Source organism: Astyanax mexicanus, chromosome 4 (genome assembly GCF_023375975.1).
Source record: "Astyanax mexicanus isolate ESR-SI-001 chromosome 4, AstMex3_surface, whole genome shotgun sequence".
In the NCBI taxonomy this organism is placed as follows: domain Eukaryota; kingdom Metazoa; phylum Chordata; class Actinopteri; order Characiformes; family Acestrorhamphidae; genus Astyanax; species Astyanax mexicanus.
In genome coordinates this window covers 27,495,095-27,514,946 of record NC_064411.1, presented here as the reverse complement: position 1 = coordinate 27,514,946, position 19,852 = coordinate 27,495,095, and the positions used below count along the sequence as shown (strand labels likewise).

At 37.4% G+C, this 19,852-nt stretch overlaps 1 protein-coding gene across 18 annotated transcripts in view; it reads left to right on the top strand.

Annotated features, from left to right (window-relative positions):
* ptprsb (protein tyrosine phosphatase receptor type Sb) overlaps positions 1-19,852 on the top strand; it is a 281,301-nt gene that overhangs the window by 155,901 nt on the left and 105,548 nt on the right. For 17 of the 18 annotated variants that reach the window (XM_049478946.1, XM_049478941.1, XM_049478945.1 and 14 more), the window contains 2 exons: positions 16,733-17,002; positions 18,857-19,438. In XM_049478946.1, coding sequence (XP_049334903.1) covers positions 16,733-17,002; positions 18,857-19,438 — 852 coding nt within the window. Of the gene's footprint in view, positions 1-16,732; positions 17,003-17,607; positions 17,699-18,856; positions 19,439-19,852 lie in introns of those variants that run through there. The other variant, XM_049478951.1, reaches the window with a different exon arrangement.

The following is a 19,852-nucleotide window of genomic DNA, read 5'->3' as shown; positions in this document are numbered from 1 at the left end:
TCACATGACTACTAGATACAGACAGTGGCAGCTGTATATTTAGAGAATTTATTGGAAAACTCGAGTTTCGAGTTTCTAGTGGCTCATCATACTTAAGACACTGATACTATGGACAGTGAATCGTGGTTCTGAATCCCAGTTCCTGCTGCTTGGCATCAGCAGCCAGAGTCAGAGAGAGCACAATAGGTCATGCTCACTCTGGGTGGGTAGATGGAGCTCTTTCCCTTTATCACTCCTACTGTGATGTTGATCAGCACAGGCATCTGTTTGCTGATGTATCGGAGCTGGGGATCTGGTGCTTTCCTCCAAGTGTATTATGTAGATGGCTAGTTTGTAAACAAGGTGAAATCTGATTATTGGAGCAGACATGGACTTGTCTTTACTCTTCCAATGTTGCATGGTTCAATTGTTTAAGATAATTTAAGGACAAATTGGGGACAAATACACATATACATATACATATTTGTTAACAAAACAAACAGTTATCTTAATTAGACCTTCATAGACCTTCATTTAAATGTAATCCAGGACTACTTTAGTTTTACTCAAAGACTCAAAGACAGTCAGAAACAGTTTATTAGCATGAACAGTTTGAATCAACCCGACACGTGACGTGTTTCACTGAACTGCTGCGCCATTAGATGGGCTGTCATCTAACAGCCAATGTGGCCTCCAACCCCCATAATCCCATGTGTTGACTAATACGAACTGTTAATCACCTCGTGCGGAGAGTGTGTCACGCCAGATTGTGTAAACGTGGGTTACAGTAGATTATGCGGCGCGAGCTGCCATGTGAGGAATATTCGGGAGGAGTGATTGGACGGCGAGTTTCTCACCTTCCTCCTCGCATTATAAAATCCGGATTACTGCACGGAGTGCCGCATGGATTAAGATATCAATAGGGATTAAGCAGCGATAAAACACAATCATAATCCCTGATCAAGCCTAAACCCTGATTACCGTATCAGCACCTTTTAATCAATCCTGTCAGTACGTACTGTCAGACTGGGCTGGGATGAAGGAACATTTCGGTTCTGGACTAAATGCACTTTATCAATTCTGATTTGGCTGCTTGTTGGTGATGCAATGCACTTATTTATGCATTTATTCGTTTATTTATTTATTGGCTCATTCTTGTGAAGGGCATGGGCATGCTCTGGCATGATCGGTCTTCTGTTGTTGTGAAATTCAGTTTTTTTTTTCTTTGTCTTGCACAGAGACGGGTCCGTTTGTGATTAGACAGCGTTTTATTTGCGCTCCATCATCTTGACGGTGAAAGCTTTTAAATCGCTCTATTCTCAGACTGTCACACAGCGCTGAATCAAACTTTAACGCGATTCGGGGTGACACGCCGCCAAACAGGGGAGCGGCGCAGGCGCCCCGTTCTCACCAAGCACGTTAATTGAGGGTGAAACGCGTCCTGAGCGTCTGACGCCTCGGAGTCTGTCGCAAGAAAGAGCTTCATTAGATATTTGTTCATTCTAAAGGTCTAATTTACAAGGACCTGAATAATGGGTCTTCACTTTTAAAGCAACATTAGATTACTTACTGGCTTCATAGTACATAAAAAAAAAGATGTGTAAAATTTACTTTAAAAAAGTTTCACAACTTTCTGCCTTTGCTTTTTTTTTAAAGTAAATTTAATTTTAAATACATTTAAGTAACTTCAACTCAGTTTCAAGACATAAATGTTACATAGAGTAAATAAGTGAACTGAACTTCAGTCAATCCTTTATTTTAGTAAACTTTACTTAATTTCTGCATACACTGTTACCTAATTTATACAGTAAATAGGTGAACTGAACTTCAGTCAATCCTATTTATTAAACTTTACTTAATTTCTGCATACAATATTACCTAATTACAGTTACTTCATTTATACAATACTACTTAATTAATTTATGATACATAATACATTTTAATTCCTGAAATTTAAATATTTTTAGTTAAAACACATATTACACTGTCTCAACATATGGATGGCCTGTAATACATTCATTTTAATGCATTACATGCCATCCATGTGTGTGTTGAGACAGTTTAATATGTGTGTTTTAACTAAAACTATTTAAATTAAAAAAATATTTATAATTTAAATATTGTATAAATTAAGTAATTGTAATTAGGTAATATTGTATGCAGAAATTAAGTAAAGTTTACTAAAAATAAATGTAGTAAAGTTTAGTAAAAGAAAGGATTGACTGAAGTTCAGTTCACTTATTTACTCTATGTAACATTTAAGTCTTGAAACCGAGTTAAATTTACTTAAACTGATCTAAAATTTAATTTACTCAAAAAACTTTTTTAAAGTAAATTTTCCCCTTATTTTGTTTTAGTGTGCAGTGCTTAATTGAAGTTCTTAATTCACAGTACTTAAAGGAGAACTCCGGTGTAAACTTCACTTTTGACTTTTGGTGTTGTAAAACATGATAAAGAATACTAAATTTCGTTGAATAGCACACCTCTGCTCTCCTGCAGCTTTCTGAGATACAGTAATGTGCTTTTTGCCCAGCACTTTTTACAACAGGTGCTTAAGATCACTTTTAACACCGTTTACACTGTTATCCAGGCTCAAAGTAGCTTCACACCTCATTGGTTGAATCTGGAGAGCCCTGATATTTACAACAAGGCATTAATAACTTAAACCCTTTGCACCCCAGTCTATTTTGGTGCTTTACAATTCGTCATCAATTTGATGCACAAACTGCTTTTCAAAGACTTTTTGGCATTTTAGTGTTTTTTTAATAATATGTAAGATTAATTTCTAATATGATTCTATATAAATTAACAATACTTAACAGTCCGAATGTCTCAACAAATTATTAATAGACACATAACTGAGTTAAATTAGTAATTTGCAACGGGCATCAGCAGCCGGAGTCTGAGAGAGAGCACAAAGTTGATGTATAAAATGTAAGCATTAGTAATGTTTAATAATGTTTCAACTACTATCAATTCAAATAATTATTTTAGACATTACTTATTCATCATTAATATTTAACAATGTTTTCATCACTGACATACGCTCTGTTACCGCTACGTTAACCTTGTATCTCCAGTGCAGATTTAATAAGCAGACCTGACACTGAACAAGTCTTGACTAATCGTGTAGATTTGGGTTAAGGGAAAATGGGGGCAGCGTGGAGATCCCCCAGCAACCCTCACAAAACAAACTGTGCCCAGATCAGCCCTGAAGTAACACGGTTGTAATGTGGGCAGCGATGCCACGCCGGCCCCGTGGTGTCAGTGGGGCCTCGGGCAGACGGCCTCCCGCCGTCTCCTCCAGCTGTCTCCAAAATGGCCTCCCTTATTATAAGCCAATAAAAAATGATAAGCCAATAAGCTGCGCTCGTGCTCAGCACAGTTCTCGGAGCAGAGGCGGCGCTGCATCTCCGCGAGAGCAAACACGTATTATGAGAATTCAGTTTAATTCAATTTAATGCCGCCTGTCTTACAATGCCAAATCCGATTCAGCTGGCCCGATCCGACGGCTCCTCAGACCTCAGGCTGTCGCTGCCTTATTAGTTTGAGCCGCGGCCCGAAAGAGAATCTTTGATAATGGTTTAATAATGGCTTTTATAAAATTAAATATAGATAAAAAGAGAACAGAAGAAGAAGAAGAGTCATGTTCAGATCAGTGGTAATCAAACTGCTGTTTTCATCCCAATTTAAAACTTAAATAAGAATAAAAATATTTTGCTAATTTTGATTCAAATCGAACATTTTGCTGGTTCAAATCCCAATCATGCATCTTGCCATCAGCAGCCGGAGCCCTGAGAGAGCACGATTGGTCTTGCTCTCTCTGGGTGGGTACAGTAGAAGGCGCTCTTACCCCTCATCACTCCAAAGGGTGATGTGGATCAGCACAAGGCTGCGTCTGTGAGCTGATGTATCAGAACCGAGTCGCTGCGCTTTCCTCCAAGCGCACTGTGCTGCATCATCAGCAGTTCAAAAAGAGGCAGAGTCTGACTTCACATGTATCGAAGGAGGCATGTTTTAGTCTTCACCCTCCTTGTGTTGTGGTATCACTTGTGATGGGGGATATAAACAGCTGAATGGATGGGACAATAGGCCTAGCTTAATTGGGAGAAAAATGAAAAAAAATCTTTTTCACAATTTGTGCAATAACAGTAATAAATTATATGTAGCCCTTCATCTGTTTTGTAAACAGTAACTTAACAAGACTCTTAAATTTGTATGAAGCAATAATAATGCAAAAGCATGAATATAAATGTAACATAAAAATAATGTATTATAATGCAGAACTTTTAGCTCATAAAGGTTCACAGTAAACTCATAAAGCTTTACAGTAAACAACAGAACACATTGAAAATTGCTTGCTTCCAATCTGATTTCAAGACTAAAAAATACATTTATTATCAGGGTTAATATTGATTTTTATTAATCATTATTTTAAAAAAATGTTAACAAATATTATCATGTGCGCTGCAACAAAAGTAATTTTTTTTTTACTTTTTCCTGGATCTTTTTTATGCATTAATGCACCATGCATTATAAATGATACTAAATTATTATAATAATCACGCTATTAGTCTACATTCAGACCCGTGCTTATATGCATATATATTTATTTTATTTTTTTATTTTTTCTAAGTTGTTGGATTTGAAACAGTGGTGTTGTGGTGTTGTTTGGCTGAATGCTGCCGCTTGCTGTTTATTGGTGCAGTGCTCTAAATGTCTAAATGTCTAAATGCTCTAAATGTCTTAACGTGCATGTGCTATATGATTCACGACTCACGACTCACTGTTCACGATTCACTGTTCACGATTCACTGTTCACGATTGACCGTAATGCATGCCCTCATTATCTCCATCATTACAATAACTCTTCCTTAGTTTAGGTAATGGCTGTTGTAGGCCTAACATTTGTTTGTTTGTTTGTTTGTTTTTTTCCTTTTTGTGTGATAATTTTTTTATTGTCCAATTCTGGGTATCCTCTGGCGAATGCTATCAAAATGGAAATCTGAAATGGTGTGAAATGACTTTCCTTAATTACATGTGGCCTCTATAAGCAGCGTTTCAGTAGGATGTGTCGCACTGGCGCGCTCTCGGCTCATCAAAACTGTCAAATCAGCTGTCAGGTGACCCGTCAGAAAATCCTTCCTGGTTCAGATTAGCTCCGGATTTGTTCGCCAGCCAATAGGCTGTTGAATTGAGTCCGGGAAGTTTTCCCAGTGGCACCATCTGCAGCCTTCACGCCCTTCTATAGCACTTTTTAAATCTCCATACCGAGCTCCCAATCTCTGCTAAATCTCTCCAATCTCCAGAAAGCACTGCTGACCTGATTACCTGGGTGGAGATACGGGGCTAAACAGTTTATCCTGAAGCTGATGGAGTTGTGTTATACACCAGTCTTACTGGGCTTACATCCTCCCCCGCGGCTAAAGCTAGCGTTTAAAAGCTTGATCCTGAGCGGGCGAATCCCCCGCGAGCCGCAAAATCAACTACACGCTCCTGCTCGGATACCTGGCCGAGCTCCAGCAGTACCTAACACCCAAGAAACAAGAACCCGGGCCCGAACCGCTTCATTAAATTTAACGTTCCCGCCGCATCCGAAGTGTGCACCAACCCTTGTAATGCATTACCGCTGCCAGATGCCGGTAACAGAGAAACGGCAGCTCTTCAGAGCCTTTCCCAGCATCTACAGACTATAAAAAAAAACACTGGCAGGTACAGTACCAGTCAAAAGTTATTAGACATAATGGAAATAATATCTGATCTAAAGACTTAGGAACAGCTATGAATCAACCAAAAGTTAAGAGTTAAGACTGTTAAGACTTAAGACTTAAATTTTAAAGTAGCCATGTTTATTTAGCTAGCATTAGCTCCCAAGATCACTGTGCTTAAGATATTTAATCAAATAGCAGTCAAATAATTCAGTATATCAACATCTCCTGTCATTCCCGTTATTAGAAATTATATTATGTGCCGGATTTTCTTCTGTGCCTTTCTTTTTAGAATCGAAATGATTCAATTACATCAAATACCATAATTTCCAGGCAATGAGCCGCTACTTTTTTCATGCACTTTGAACACTATGGCTTATATAACGTGTGTAACTAATATTTGTGGGGTTTTTTGCTGTTTATGGGCTAACGAGGATGGATAATATAGATAAAAAGCGGTGAGAAATAATTTACCAAAACCGGCCGCATGCAATAAGTAACTTTTGCTCAAGTCTGCCAACAGATCCTGACAGCGTGGAGCAGTGTCCCCTATCAAAAAAACAAAATCGTCTATAAGCAATGGGTTTCGAAAAGCTGGACTGCTGTGCAATTAAGAGGAAAGCTCAAATGAGAATTTACCTGGAGACGAAAGTGACACTAAGAATTTCCCAGCATTTTAGAGCCTCTCTTAAAAAAAAAAATAGTTGAGTTCAAGATTAAAGTCGCCACCACGGCAAAATCTGGATACTGTATTATCTGTAACACTAACTTTAACACTAGCGCATTAATAAGCAGTGGGTTAGAAATGTAACTGACTGATGATAATCACAGCAGCCCTGTAACAGATCATGAGCGGAAAATGCTACTTTCCCTCCGAGCTTCTTAAACTGGTAGCCCAAGTAATTAATCTACCTAATCTACTTTTCTCTTTTAATATTAAACAGTTATTCTTATAATATTTTGACTTTTCTCTTGTAATATTGAAACTTTTTCAAACCAGCCATACATATACAATGTTATACAATGTTCAAGAAAAGCAAAAGATTCATGAAGGTGCTTCCAAACTTTCGACTGGTACTGTCACTGTTGCTTGTGAATATTTTGAAATGGATGTTAGTGAATTGGTGCTAGATAAATATATATTTAGCTTTAGCTAACTCTTTAAAATGTGGGATCCTTGAGTTATTTAGGAAATTTGCAGTTTCTTATGTTTATATTATTGTGGCTTGCTTGGAAAAAATTATAATATACACATTTTTTACACATTAACAGTCAGTTAAGGTATTTTGGTGATGAAATCTTGCATTATGTTGCTACAGTACGTTTGCACTGGAGCTGGGAGGCTAATGTAGATAAGCTAGTTCGCTAAAAACAAATGTAGGCAGACAAATACTTTATATTGAGTTATTAAATCATTTTAAAATAGTTGTACCATATTTTAAAGCCACTTCGCTGAAGTACAGAGTTATACAGGAGTTTTAGTAAAGTTTTTCCAGCATTAAGGCTGGAACAGTATTAGCATTAGCCGCTAATCACAGCGCTAGCTCTTTCGCCGTTCAGAGGCGAGTATATCAGACTGTAGCCTGTGTGTTTACCATGTTAAAACAAGCTACGTGCTAGCTAATACCGCTAGCTAATATCCTTGAGTAGTGCTACTGCTAACCGCTGCTGCTAACTGTGGCTAGCGCTGCTGCTAACTGTTTTCGCTGTTGAAAATATTGGAAATCTACGCTTACTGCAAATAAATGGAAGCGCTTTACTCAGCCAAATAAAAGAGAAATCTGTGTAGATTAACAACATGGCACCCTTATTCCTTACTATTGTCTACTATAAAATGTGCCTTATAATATGGTGCACCTTATGTGTGAAAATAGTCCAGAAAATAGACATTCATTGATAGTGCGTTTAAGTGTTTAAGGGTATTATTATATAGTTTCTGACACTGTGTGACTCACTTTTATATGTAAAAATGGGATAGTGGAGATAAATTGAGCTAAGCTAGCTTTTAAGTTAGCTGCTAGCACTGTTTTTCAGATAGCTAAACTTCTTCAATTCGTGTATGTGTATTAGCTAGTGTGTCATACAGTGTCAGAAACCACATTCAAATAAATTCATTTGAGTCTATTTAGCAACATTGCATGGTTTGAGGCAGTTGTGTGTTGATTTAGGGCTTCCTAGCTAATTGGCTTCTTGTTAGCGACATTAGCTTTGTAGCTCCAGTGCAAAACAAGCAAATTTCAGAGGCAAGACGTCTCGCGTCCTGACTAATCAGCTGCGTTCGGGGTGAGGGAAATTTGTGTAAATTAGTTGATTTTTCTGAGCTCTCTCTCTCTTTATATTTGATTGCACGCTGAATGAATTGAGGAGTATGAAAATCCAGTTTTGCTGGCTAAGAGCTGTGCGCTAAGTCGTACGCCCCAGTTCTCGGTTCTTAGTCAGGCTTTGTTGCTCAGTCCCCTCCCCCTCCTTTCTCCATCATCCGTGCCAGTCTCTCTGTCTGTGCGTCCCTGTCCCGTGTCTTGTGGGTTGGGATTAGGGAATTTTCTGATCCTCTGTTTGCTCTGCTCCTGCTAAATCTGACAATTTACCTGGAAGTTTCATGAAGCCCATTAAACTGTGTTCAATCCCTAAAACTGTGCTTCTCAGCGTTCTCTCAGCATTCCTCTCTTGCTCATCTCCCACCCCCACACCCTCACTGTCGCACTGTTACATATCTCTTTTAATCTTTTTTTCACTCTTTTTTTTCTTCCTCTCTCTCTCAGACACCCTCATTTTTCTCGCTAGCTTATTTACCTTTTCCTGTCTTTTTTCCCCCTCACATGTTCTTTCTTTAGTCTTTACCTCAAGTTGTCATTTTATCATTGTCTATTTCTCTCAAACATCAGGTTTCCATTCAAACATTTTGAAGGCATATGAAGAAACTTTGGAAGGAATAGACTATCACAAACTCCAACACACTTCAAAACAAGCAGAATGGAAAATGAAATATTTGTGCAACTTCCACCATGTTCTGGGAGTGCAAACACACCAGACAGTTCTGGGAGAGCAGTGCAAATCCATTTTTCAGTCCAGTTATAATATATTATATATATATATATATATATATATATTATATATATATATATATATATATATATATATATATATATATATATATATATATATATATATATATATTATATAGGGTAGTGTTAGTAATAAAGGGGAGTATAGGTTAGTATAACGTAATATAGTGTAGTATAAGTTAACATTGAGTAGTTTTGCAAATATAGGGAAGTATAAGACTGGAATAATAGGGTATTTTGGGTTAATATAGGGCAGTGTAGTGTAGTATAGGTTAGTATAGGAAAGTGTTAGTAATATGGGTGAGTATAGGTTAGAATAGTGTAATATAGGGTAGTTTAGGTAAACATTGAGTAGTTTATGAAATATAAGGGAATGTAGGGATTATAGGACATTATCGGGGATCATGGGTTAGTATAGTAGAATATAGTTCAATATAATGTAGAATATGTCAACATTAGGATAATGGGATAATGGGATAATGAGATAGTGTAGTGTAGTAAAAGTTAGTATGGGGTAGTGTCAGTAATATAGGGGAGTATAGGTCATAATAGAGTATTATGGCTAAGTATAGGGTAGTAAATTAGTATAGGGCAGTGTTAGTAATATAGGGGAGTAGGGGTGGGCGATATGGCTCTAAAATAATATCATGATATTTCAGGGTATTTTTGCGATAACGGTATACTTGGCGATATAGGAAAACAGAAAAATAATTAATTAGTTTCAGGAATATAGTACAAGAGTATAACAGTATAATCATAATGTGGCAAAATTAATAATATAGCATAAAATAATAAAATTCAGCAAATAATATTGCAGAATATTTAGTGCATAAACTGCAAACTAAAACAATTATACAATAAATACACTTAAAGCTTCACAGTAAAGGGCATAGGGTATTATGAAATAAATAGGCATAACAGGGTATTATGGGTTAATATAGGGTAGTTTAGGGTATTGTGGGATAATCTAGGGTAGTGTATTATAGGGTAGTGTAAGAAATATAGGGGAGTATAGGGAAGTAATGTGTAATATACGGTAGTATAAGTTAACACTGAGTAGTTTAGCAAATATAAGGCAAAATAGGGACTATAGTTAGTATAGGAGAGTGAAGGGTAGTGTAGTGTAGCATAGGTTAATATAGGGTAGTATAGAGTAGTGTCTCTAATATAGGGGAGTAAAGGAAGTATTGGATAGTAAAACATATCATAGGTTAGTATTGGGTAGTGGGGACTTTGGCTTTAATGAAATTTTAATGTCTGCATGTCATCCTCATGTAAAAAGTGATAGATTTAGTTGATATTTAGGGATTTTTGGCCTTTTTTATTCAGATTTTTATAATGAACATATAATAATATTCACAAAAAAACTTTGTGGATGGTAAACCCTTTATATATATATATATATATTTATATATAGAACCTCATTTACTCTCTGGCTCACTCACTCACTTTTACTAGTTTTTTTCTCACTCTCTCTGTCTTTAGCTCATTCTGCCATTCTTACTCTCGCTCACTCGCCCGCTCTAGCTCTCCTTCCTTTTTTTTCTGTTCCCTCGCTCCTTTCACGCCTTCTCTTTCTCTCGCCCTCCCTCTCTTCCGCCTCTGCTTGCTCTTTTCCTTCCGTTCCATCTCTCCCCTCTCGCGCAGGTTTTGGCAGCGCTCGCGTCAAGCCGGTGGATTAGCATAACTTTCGATTTTTCCTCTCCTGCTCCTTTTGTTGTGTTGTTATTTATTTATTTGTTTATTTATTTCTTTGCTGAGGCTGAGCTGGCGCCGGCAGGAGAGAGTAAAGTGTAAAGTGGTGGTGGGTTTGAGTGTGTTAGTCGTGCGGGAGTGAGGGTGAGCTTGCCTCGCGGTGTTGCGGCCCCGTGCGAGTGGTGTGCACGCGCGGCACCGGCCGTGTTCTACATGGCGCAGCTCAGATCCAGCGCTTTGGTTGTTCACTATTTCACTAATCCTGTGTTTTTGGTGCCCTAGAAATAAGATGCTTTGATGTAGGCCTTAATTCAAATGTATTTTAAGCCTGTTATGTATGATTGTCACTTCATATTAGGAATAGTTTGGTGGAAAATGAAACAGGGTCTCCTTACCCTAAATGAGACGAGACATGTTTGGTGTCTGAACTTTACTGTTTTGAGCTGGAGTGTCGAGGCTAATGAAGCTAATGAGTAATGGAAGCTATAATTAATCTCTTATACGCTTGGGCTGTATTTATACAGCAGGTAAAGGTGGCCAGAATATTTTACATTTCTTTTTAAATGTTATACAGATGTTTAGTTTGTGTGTCAGTGTGAATAGCAAAAAAATACACAGTGAATCTTGAGCAAAAAAAAAGGTTGCAAGGAAAATGGAAAATGATTGTGGAATGGAAGTTTATAGAAAGTGCTGACATTCCGTGGTTGAATAAAGTGCAGTTTTTACAGCGACATTTGAGTAAATTCTCAGAAAGAGCCTGAATTTGTTCATAGCTCTAGAGATTCTGACAAGGATGAAACTGAAGCAATGCTGTTGAGCGCATGTGTATAGTTACACAGTTACACAGTGAGGACTATTCAGACTCTCAGATACTGGTCACGTTAAAAAGATTGTATTAACAGCTTGAAATATATACCGGTTGCCAGCATGGCTAATGTGGCATTCAGCTGAGTTGGATGAACCCAGCTGTTAGCATGCTAACACCATTATAGCAAGATTGGATGAGCCCAGTTGCCAGCATGGCTAACATGGCATTAGCTAAGTTGAATAAGCCTGATTTTTGGCATGATAACACCATTATACCAACGTTGGATGAGCTCGGTCACCACCATGGCTATCGCAGCGTTAGTAATATTGAATGAGCCCGGTTGCCACCATGCTAACGCTGCGTTAGTAATATTGGAAGAGCCTGGTTAACAGCATGCTAATGCTACGTTAGCTACATTGGATAAGCCTAGTGGCCAGCATGCCAATGCCATGTTAGCCATGTTGGATGAGCCCAATCATTGGCACACTAATGCCATGTTAGCTACATTGGATGACCCCGGCCGTTAGCATGCCAATGCCATGTTAGCCATGTTGGATGAGTCCAGTTTTTGGCATGCTGATGCTACATTAGCTAAAAACTTGGATGTCGGCATGCCAATCGTGTGTTAGCTACATTGGATAAGCCTGAATGATGGCATGCCAGTCTTCTACTAGCTACGTTGGATAAGCCCGGTTAACCAGCATGCTAATGACATGTTAGCTAGTTTGGATAAGCCCTGTTGTTGCTAATGCTAATGCTACATGCTACATTAGCTACATTGGATGAGCCAGGTCATTAACATGCTAATGCTACGTTAGCTACATTGGATACACCCAGTCCTTAGCATGCTGAAGTTACATTAGCTACATTGAAAAGGCCTGAATGATGGCATGCCAGTCTTGCGTTAGCTATGTAGGATGAGCCCAGTCATTGGCATGCCAATGCCATGTTAGCCATGTTGGATGAAGTCGGTGGTTGGCATACTAATGCTATGTTAGCTACATTGGATGAGCCCAGTCATTAGAATGCTAATGCTAGCTTAGCTACATTGAATGAGCCTGGTTGCCAGCATGCTAATGTCACATTGCATTCATTAGCTAATGAAGTTGCATTAGCTACATTGGATTATCATGGATGTTGGCATGCCAGTCTTTGGTTAGCTATGTTGAAGAAGTCTTGGTGCCAGCATGCTAATGCTACGTTAGCTACATTCGATAAGCCTGGATGGTGGCATGCCAGTTTTGTGTTAGCTATGTCGGATAAGCTTGGTTGCCGGCTTCTAAAATAATACTAGTTGGATGAGCCTGGTCGTTAGCATGCTAATGCTATGTTAGCTACATTGGATAAGCCTGGTATTCTGGCTTTAGCGATGTTAAAACTGTAATTAGGTTAACAGGAATGTTATAACACAGCCATAGCAACTGCTTGGCCCTGCAGTATAAAAAAGCAGCTATAGTTCCTAGAAAGTGATGGTTTGCGCTAAAAAGACTCCGGTATTCGTTAGCTTCATTAGCCTCATAGCTCTTGTTTATTTTGTATAAAGTTAAATTACTGAAAGTACACTTGTTCTTGTGCTCAGTATATAACCTCAGATGACCAGCGCTTGAATAGAGTTTTTTCATGCTTTTACCTCACCCTCCTGTTACCCCGACCTGTTACCTTACTCTCTCTGTGGTCCAACTGTTCCTGTGTATCCAGGCATGCAGACGACCCGTGGGGTCACTCTCCCTCATGCGGTCTCCTCAAACTCCTGCGCAGCGTGTGCTCAGCAGAGGAGAATAAACCCCCTAAAATATCAGACTGCTAGGGCTGGGCCATATCACTGTAGGAAAACAGCGATATAACAGATACACAGCTCCAGACCACTTAAAATGATGAGATTACCAAAATGTAAACTTCTGAAATATAATCAAGAGGAAGATGGATGACCACAATCCATCAGATCAAACTGAACTTCTTGAATGTTTGCAGCAGGACTAAAGGCATAAAGTTATCCAAAAGCAGTGTGTAAGACTGGTGGAGGAGAACATGATGCCAAGATGCATGAAAACTATGATTGAAAACCAGGGTTATTCCACCAAATATTGATTTCTAAAACTTTATGAATATGAACTTGTTTTCTTTGCATTATTTGAGGTCTGAAAGCTCTGCATCTTTTTTTATTATTTCAGCCATTTCTCATTTTCTGCCAAATAAATGCTTTAAATGACAATATATATATATTTCTTTGGAGAAATGTTGTTTGTAGTTTATAGAATAAAACAATAATGTTCATTTTACTCAAATATAAACCAATAAATAGCAAAATCAGAGAAACTGATTCAGAAAATGTGTTTTTTTCAATGAATGCATTAGTTTATAGACTCTAATTGAGATGACATTCTTAATGTCTAATTGTTATCAAAATGTTTTTTTTTTTTATAATGACTCTAAGAATGACTGGACTTTATTTTACTTACATGGTTTACTTTTTCACACAAACATGTAGATTTTATACATACATGTTAATTTCTAAAATTCCAAATAAAAATATTGTCATTTAGAGCATTTATTTGCAGAAAATGAGAAATACTGAAATAACTGAAAAGATGCAGAGCTTTCAGACCTCAAAGAAATGCAAAGAAAACAATTTGGTAAAATCAAGAAAAATGTCATCATTAAGTGGTCTCTTATTTTAAATATTTTGTATCAAATAGGCAAATATGATATTTATGATATATTGCCCAGCCCTAGATGCTCCTTAAGCCTGTAGTGTGTGTGAAGTCCATATCTATTGTAACTATTGATTGGAGCTGTGTCTGATCTTTACCCTGAAGGCACAGAAATCCTGTAGACGTTTGCCATTGTTCAGCTAAATCCGTGGGGAACTCCGACCGTACAAAGGCTGGAGCTGGAGAATCAGCTGCCGAGTGAAATTAAAGCTGGGTGGGATGACCAGCCTTTTCCAAATAAGCATCGTTATTGTTTTTCTCAGTGTCTGCATCCCTCCCGGCCGCGCCGGTGAAGGTAGAGTAGTGTTTTTGTAAAACGCTTCCTGAGTGGAGTGTAAATTGGTGTTGAGGAGGAAACCTCTAGAGTTTATTTTGCAATCCGAAAACAGCCTTCTATATCTTTAGATTTTTTTTTGTTGTTGTAACAAATCAGATTTCAGCACTTTTTAAAATGCGCCGCATTGCATTCATTCGAGACATTTCCTCATGGAGCACTTTATTAGGGATGGCTGCACACCTACACATTCATGCAATTATTTATGTATTCAGTCAGTCATCTGGCAGCGGTGTGTGCAGAAAATCCCAGGAGGATGATCTCCTGGAATTGTCAGCACAACAGTCTCTGGAGTTATTAGGAATGGTGCAATAATGGCACAGAAAAAAATACATCCACTTTAGGTTAGTTCTGCAAATGGAAAAAAAAAGTGTGAAAAGTTAGACTGGTTGGAGCTGACAGAAAGGCTACAGTAGCTCTGATCAAGACATTGATTATTACAATTATGGTGAAGAGAAAAGAATGAAGAACAGAATAAAGAGAACAACTCAACAAGTTTGAGAAGGATGAGCTACAACTGAAGAAGAAGAAGAAGAAGAAGAAGAAGAAGAAGAACCACAATGGGTTCCACTTAAATCCACCAAGAACCGATAGCTGAGGCTCCAGTGGCTCACAGTTAAATCGGCCAAGAACTCAAGAATTGTGCTCCATTTCTGTTTAGGATCTACAATCAAACAGATTTAAAGTTTGAGATTTGGCACCAACAACCTAAAGTCATGGATTCAACCTGCTCTAAGTCAGCAGTCAACAGTCCGGGCTGAAGAAATTGGTCTTGCCACATTTTAGGCCCATATTTTTGCTGACCCTGTGCTTCCCTTCATGACCACAGTTTCCTTAGGGGTGCTTCTCAAAACTGAAACTTCTCAAACTGGTTTAATGAACATGATGGTGGTCTTTTAGTCATGCTAACCAGATCTGAATCCAGTAGAAGACCTATGGGATGTGTTAGAATGAGAAAGTCCCAGAGCTTGGAGGTTATCCTGGAGAAAGTTGCAGGAATTGTGTAAAGCAGTCACGTCAACATGGAACGAAATATCCAAGGACTGTTCTGAACATCTTGTGGAACCAATGCCATTGGAAAATTAAAGCTGTAGCTGTTTTAAGAACTGAAACAGGCCAGAAATGAGTATTATAGTACTATAATGTTCCTAATAAAGTGCTCTGTGGGTTAGTTTACTGGATAGCAATGGAATTCAAAAGTCTCTAATCAAAAATGTTGTGTAGTCTCTGGAATACTGCCCCCCATTAGTGTATATTAACTATGGCTGCATCCCAATTGTCTACTACATACTTATCTACTATACTAAAATTGTTTTAATATATACTAATACTAATATACAGCATATCTTAATAATCTTAATAATGTGAGTGTGGCAGATTACTATACAAAATATTAACGTACAAAACCATTTAGTACTAACCATGTATTTTGCATTGCCTTGTGGGATAGTAGTGTTTGGTTTGTAACCACACCAAAAAAAAAACTCTTCTTGATTTATATATATATATATATATATATATATATATATATATGGATGATATTTTTATATAAGCACACTTTTAAATATACTTCATACTGCCAGTGTTATACACTGCAAAAGACAAAATATAATAATAATAATCTTAGCAAATGAAATCATCTTAAATGTGGTTTTAAAAATCTGACAAATGTTATTTTTGCATTGTCAGAATTTTATAAGATAATTTGACTTATTTCTCACTTTTTCTAACTTTTTTTCTTATTTTAATCTATTGCAACTGTATGATTTCTTTGGCAGATATTTTTGCCTGTTTTAAGCTTTAATTCTTAAGACAATTTACTAATTTAGGCAAAATGATCTGCCGATACAAAAAAAAATCACATTTAATAAAAGTACAAGGATAATCTAATTCTAATTCTTCTAATATTTCTTTCATAATCAAATAATTAACAAGATTTAACAAGATTTAACAATCTAGGTTAAATTCACTGTAAAAAAAAAAAGGATCACAAAGTTTAAGGTTATTGCAGGTTTATTTAATGTCAGAATTTTTTTCTGGCAAAACATTAGTACCACCTGAAATGGCAAACATCAAGGATTTCTGTGCCCTTAAACACACACACAATGTCTCCTCTCAGCTTAGAGTGTGTAGGTTTATTAGAGCGACTTGGCTGACCTTTTATTTCTTTAATGATCTGGATTTAATTTATGTGTTTTTATCACTATACCACAGCTGTCTGGTACCATTCTGTTATTTCTGGCAACATGCCCTTTAAATGTAATGATAGCTGCTACGGTCAGCTCCTCAGCTGTGTCTATAGACGTGTACACCCTGTGTGTGTGTGTATATATGAGTATATGTATATATATATATATATATAAAATGATCCCGCCTCTTCGTTTGCCATTATTGTTATCTCCGTCTGTTTTTTCTTTCTGTCTCTGCCGCAGTTCGCCGAGTGCCGCCTCGCTTCACCATCCTGCCCTCCAGTCACGAGATCATGCCGGGGGGCAGCGTGAACATCACCTGCGTGGCGGTGGGCTCCCCCATGCCCTACGTGAAGTGGATGCTGAACTCTGAAGACCTGACGCCGGAGGACGAGATGCCGGTGGGGCGGAACGTTCTGGAGCTGAACGGCGTTCGAGAGTCTGCCAACTACACCTGCGTGGCCATGAGCAGCCTGGGCATCATAGAAGCTGTGGCACAGGTTATAGTTAAATGTAAGCAGGAGATTTCACTGGCGGGCAGTATATCAATCAATCAATCCATCAATAAATCAATCAAATTTAATTTAAACTCGGAGTACATTGAAGGTGGCCCTCATTTATAATGTAGCCGAGCCAATACACAGGGAAGGGATTGTTAAAGAAAAAAATAAATAATAAAAGATCAAATATAATAAAAAATAAAAATACAACTACAGACGAATAAAAAATCGAAAAAAGGTCAAAAGACTAAACAGCTAAAACAACAAAAATGAAAAAAAGATTTTTTTAAAATATAAAAATGATATAAGACAAAAACAAAGGTGAGCATCATAGAAGCTGTGGCACAGGTTATAGTTAAATGTAAGCAGGAGCTTTCATTGGTGGTATATCAATCATTTTCTATTTCTATTTCCCTCATTTGTAATGTAGTCGAGCCAATACACAGGGAAGGGATTGTCAAAGAAAAATAAAAAATAAATAAAAAATCAAAAGTAATAAAAAATTATCAAAATGCAACTACAGACGAATAAAAAACTAAGAACATAAAGGAGAATAAAAAATAATAAACGAGAACTAAAAAATAGAAACTTTAAAAGGAAGGTTAAAAGACAGCTAAAACAACAAAAATGAAAAAAGTTAACCAAAAATTACATAAGAAAAAAACAAAGGTGAGCATCATAGAAGCTGTGGCACAGGTTATAGTTAAATGTAAGCAGGAGCTTTCACTGGCGGGAAGTACGTTTGATGTTTTGCAGTAGTAGGGCTCGACTTCAGATCATGATTTAACTATATAGAAATATGGGTATCACTTTAAAATAAGACTACCCTCATAAAGGGTTTATAAATGATTTACAATTGTTAACAATGTAAAGTAACAATGGTTACTAATTAGGTTAAAAATCATTAATAATCAGTTATAACACATACGTAGAAAGGGCAACAATATAGATGGCTGTGGGTTCACTATTTGGCAAACAACAGGTCATTGTTGCCCTTTCTACATATGTGTTATAAATGATTATTAATAATTTATAATAATTTAAGGCATTTACAACCTTATTAGTAACCATTAATAAACTAATATTAAACCATTTTTAAACCCTTTATAAAGGTAGTCTTATTTTAAAGTGGTACTGAAATATGTACACAGAAAAAAGGTATTGTCAAGAAAAAAAGACATATTTTAAAATAAGATATAAAACTAATAAAATAAAAAAAGAATTTAGTAGGAATCATAAAATCATAGGTATAAAAATCAAATGTAATAAAAAATACAGATACAGATGAATTAAAAAACTAGGAGCATAAAGGAGTATGAAAAAGTATAAGCAGTAATAAAAAATAAATAAGTAAATTAAAAAATAAAATCAACTATAAGAATGGCAGGCTGTTTGTAACCCACACCTGCTATTAGAAATTACGCCAGTCAGTAGGTTTATATTGATTTGGCCAAGAGAGTCCTATTATATTGGCAGTACTTCTCTACAGAGACTAGACAAACTGATAAACAGATAAATAGAAATGCAACAGAATTGATATAAAGTGGAATTTTTTTTTGCAGTTTTTTCTTTGATTCACTGTTTTGATTGATTTTCACATTTAATAATTTTGTTCATGGGCTATAATTGTGCAGAAATTCTCAAATATCCAAAAAATCCTCTTTAATGTAAAACACTATTGTAGTTTAAAGCTTAAAACAAAGTTTAATGGCTTTTTGTAAAGAAAGAAAAACATATATCTCCAATTTTGTTCCACAGAGTTTTGATCAAAGTTGATTAATTAGTTTAGTTTAAAAATACCATCTAAGTTCTTTATATTTTTATTCAGTATAATGACCTTCTTTTGGTTTGATCTCCTCTGTTTTAGCTTTACCCAGAGCTCCTGGGACCCCCATCGTCACAGAGACCACCGCGACCAGTGTCACCATCACCTGGGATTCGGGAAACCCAGACCCCGTGTCTTATTACATTATCCAGTATCGTGCCAAATCGCCGGACAGCAAGTTCGAGACCGTGGACGGCATCACCACCACCCGCTACAGCATCGGCGGCCTGTACCCCAACACCGAGTACGAGATACGGGTATCTGCCTTCAACACCATCGGCCAAGGCCCCCCCAGCAACAAGGTGGAGGCCAGGACCGGGGAGCAGGCCCCCGCCAGCCCACCCCGCAACATCCAGGCCCAGATCATCTCCCAGAACACCGTGATCGTCCGGTGGGAGGAGCCAGAGGAGCCGAACGGCCAGATAAAGGGATACCGCGTCTATTACACCATGGACCCCTCTCAGCCAATGAGCAACTGGCAGATCCACAACGTGCAGGACAGCGTGATCACCACCATCCAGAGCCTGGTGCCCTCCGAGACCTACACCATCCGAGTGCTGGCCTTCACCTCTGTTGGAGACGGACCCTTCTCTGATCCTGTGCACGTGAAAGTCATGCCTGGTGGTGAGTGGCTAGAAGTAGGGGTTGCCAGTTCCTCTGTCATTGGGAACCAGTTTATTGGCATGGTTTTGGTGCCCCATCTGTTTAAACCCACTCAGTAATGCATGAAGTGTTTGGTAATGAATCAAGAAGTTCAAACACTCAATAGAGGGCTGGATGATATGGAAAAAATAATATTACAATATATTTCTTAATTTTGACCGAAGCAATTTAATTTCAATATTGGTATAAACAAAAAAAATAAATAAATAAAAATAAAAAACAATGCCCAAAAATTTACTTTGAATAGACTCTCATTTTATTTTACTTTTTTTCAAACTTCCATTTTCCATTAACGCCAAGTTATTTAATATATAGCACGGAAAAAAAAAATAAGAGACCACATAAAAATGATGAGTTTCTTTGATTTTACCTGAT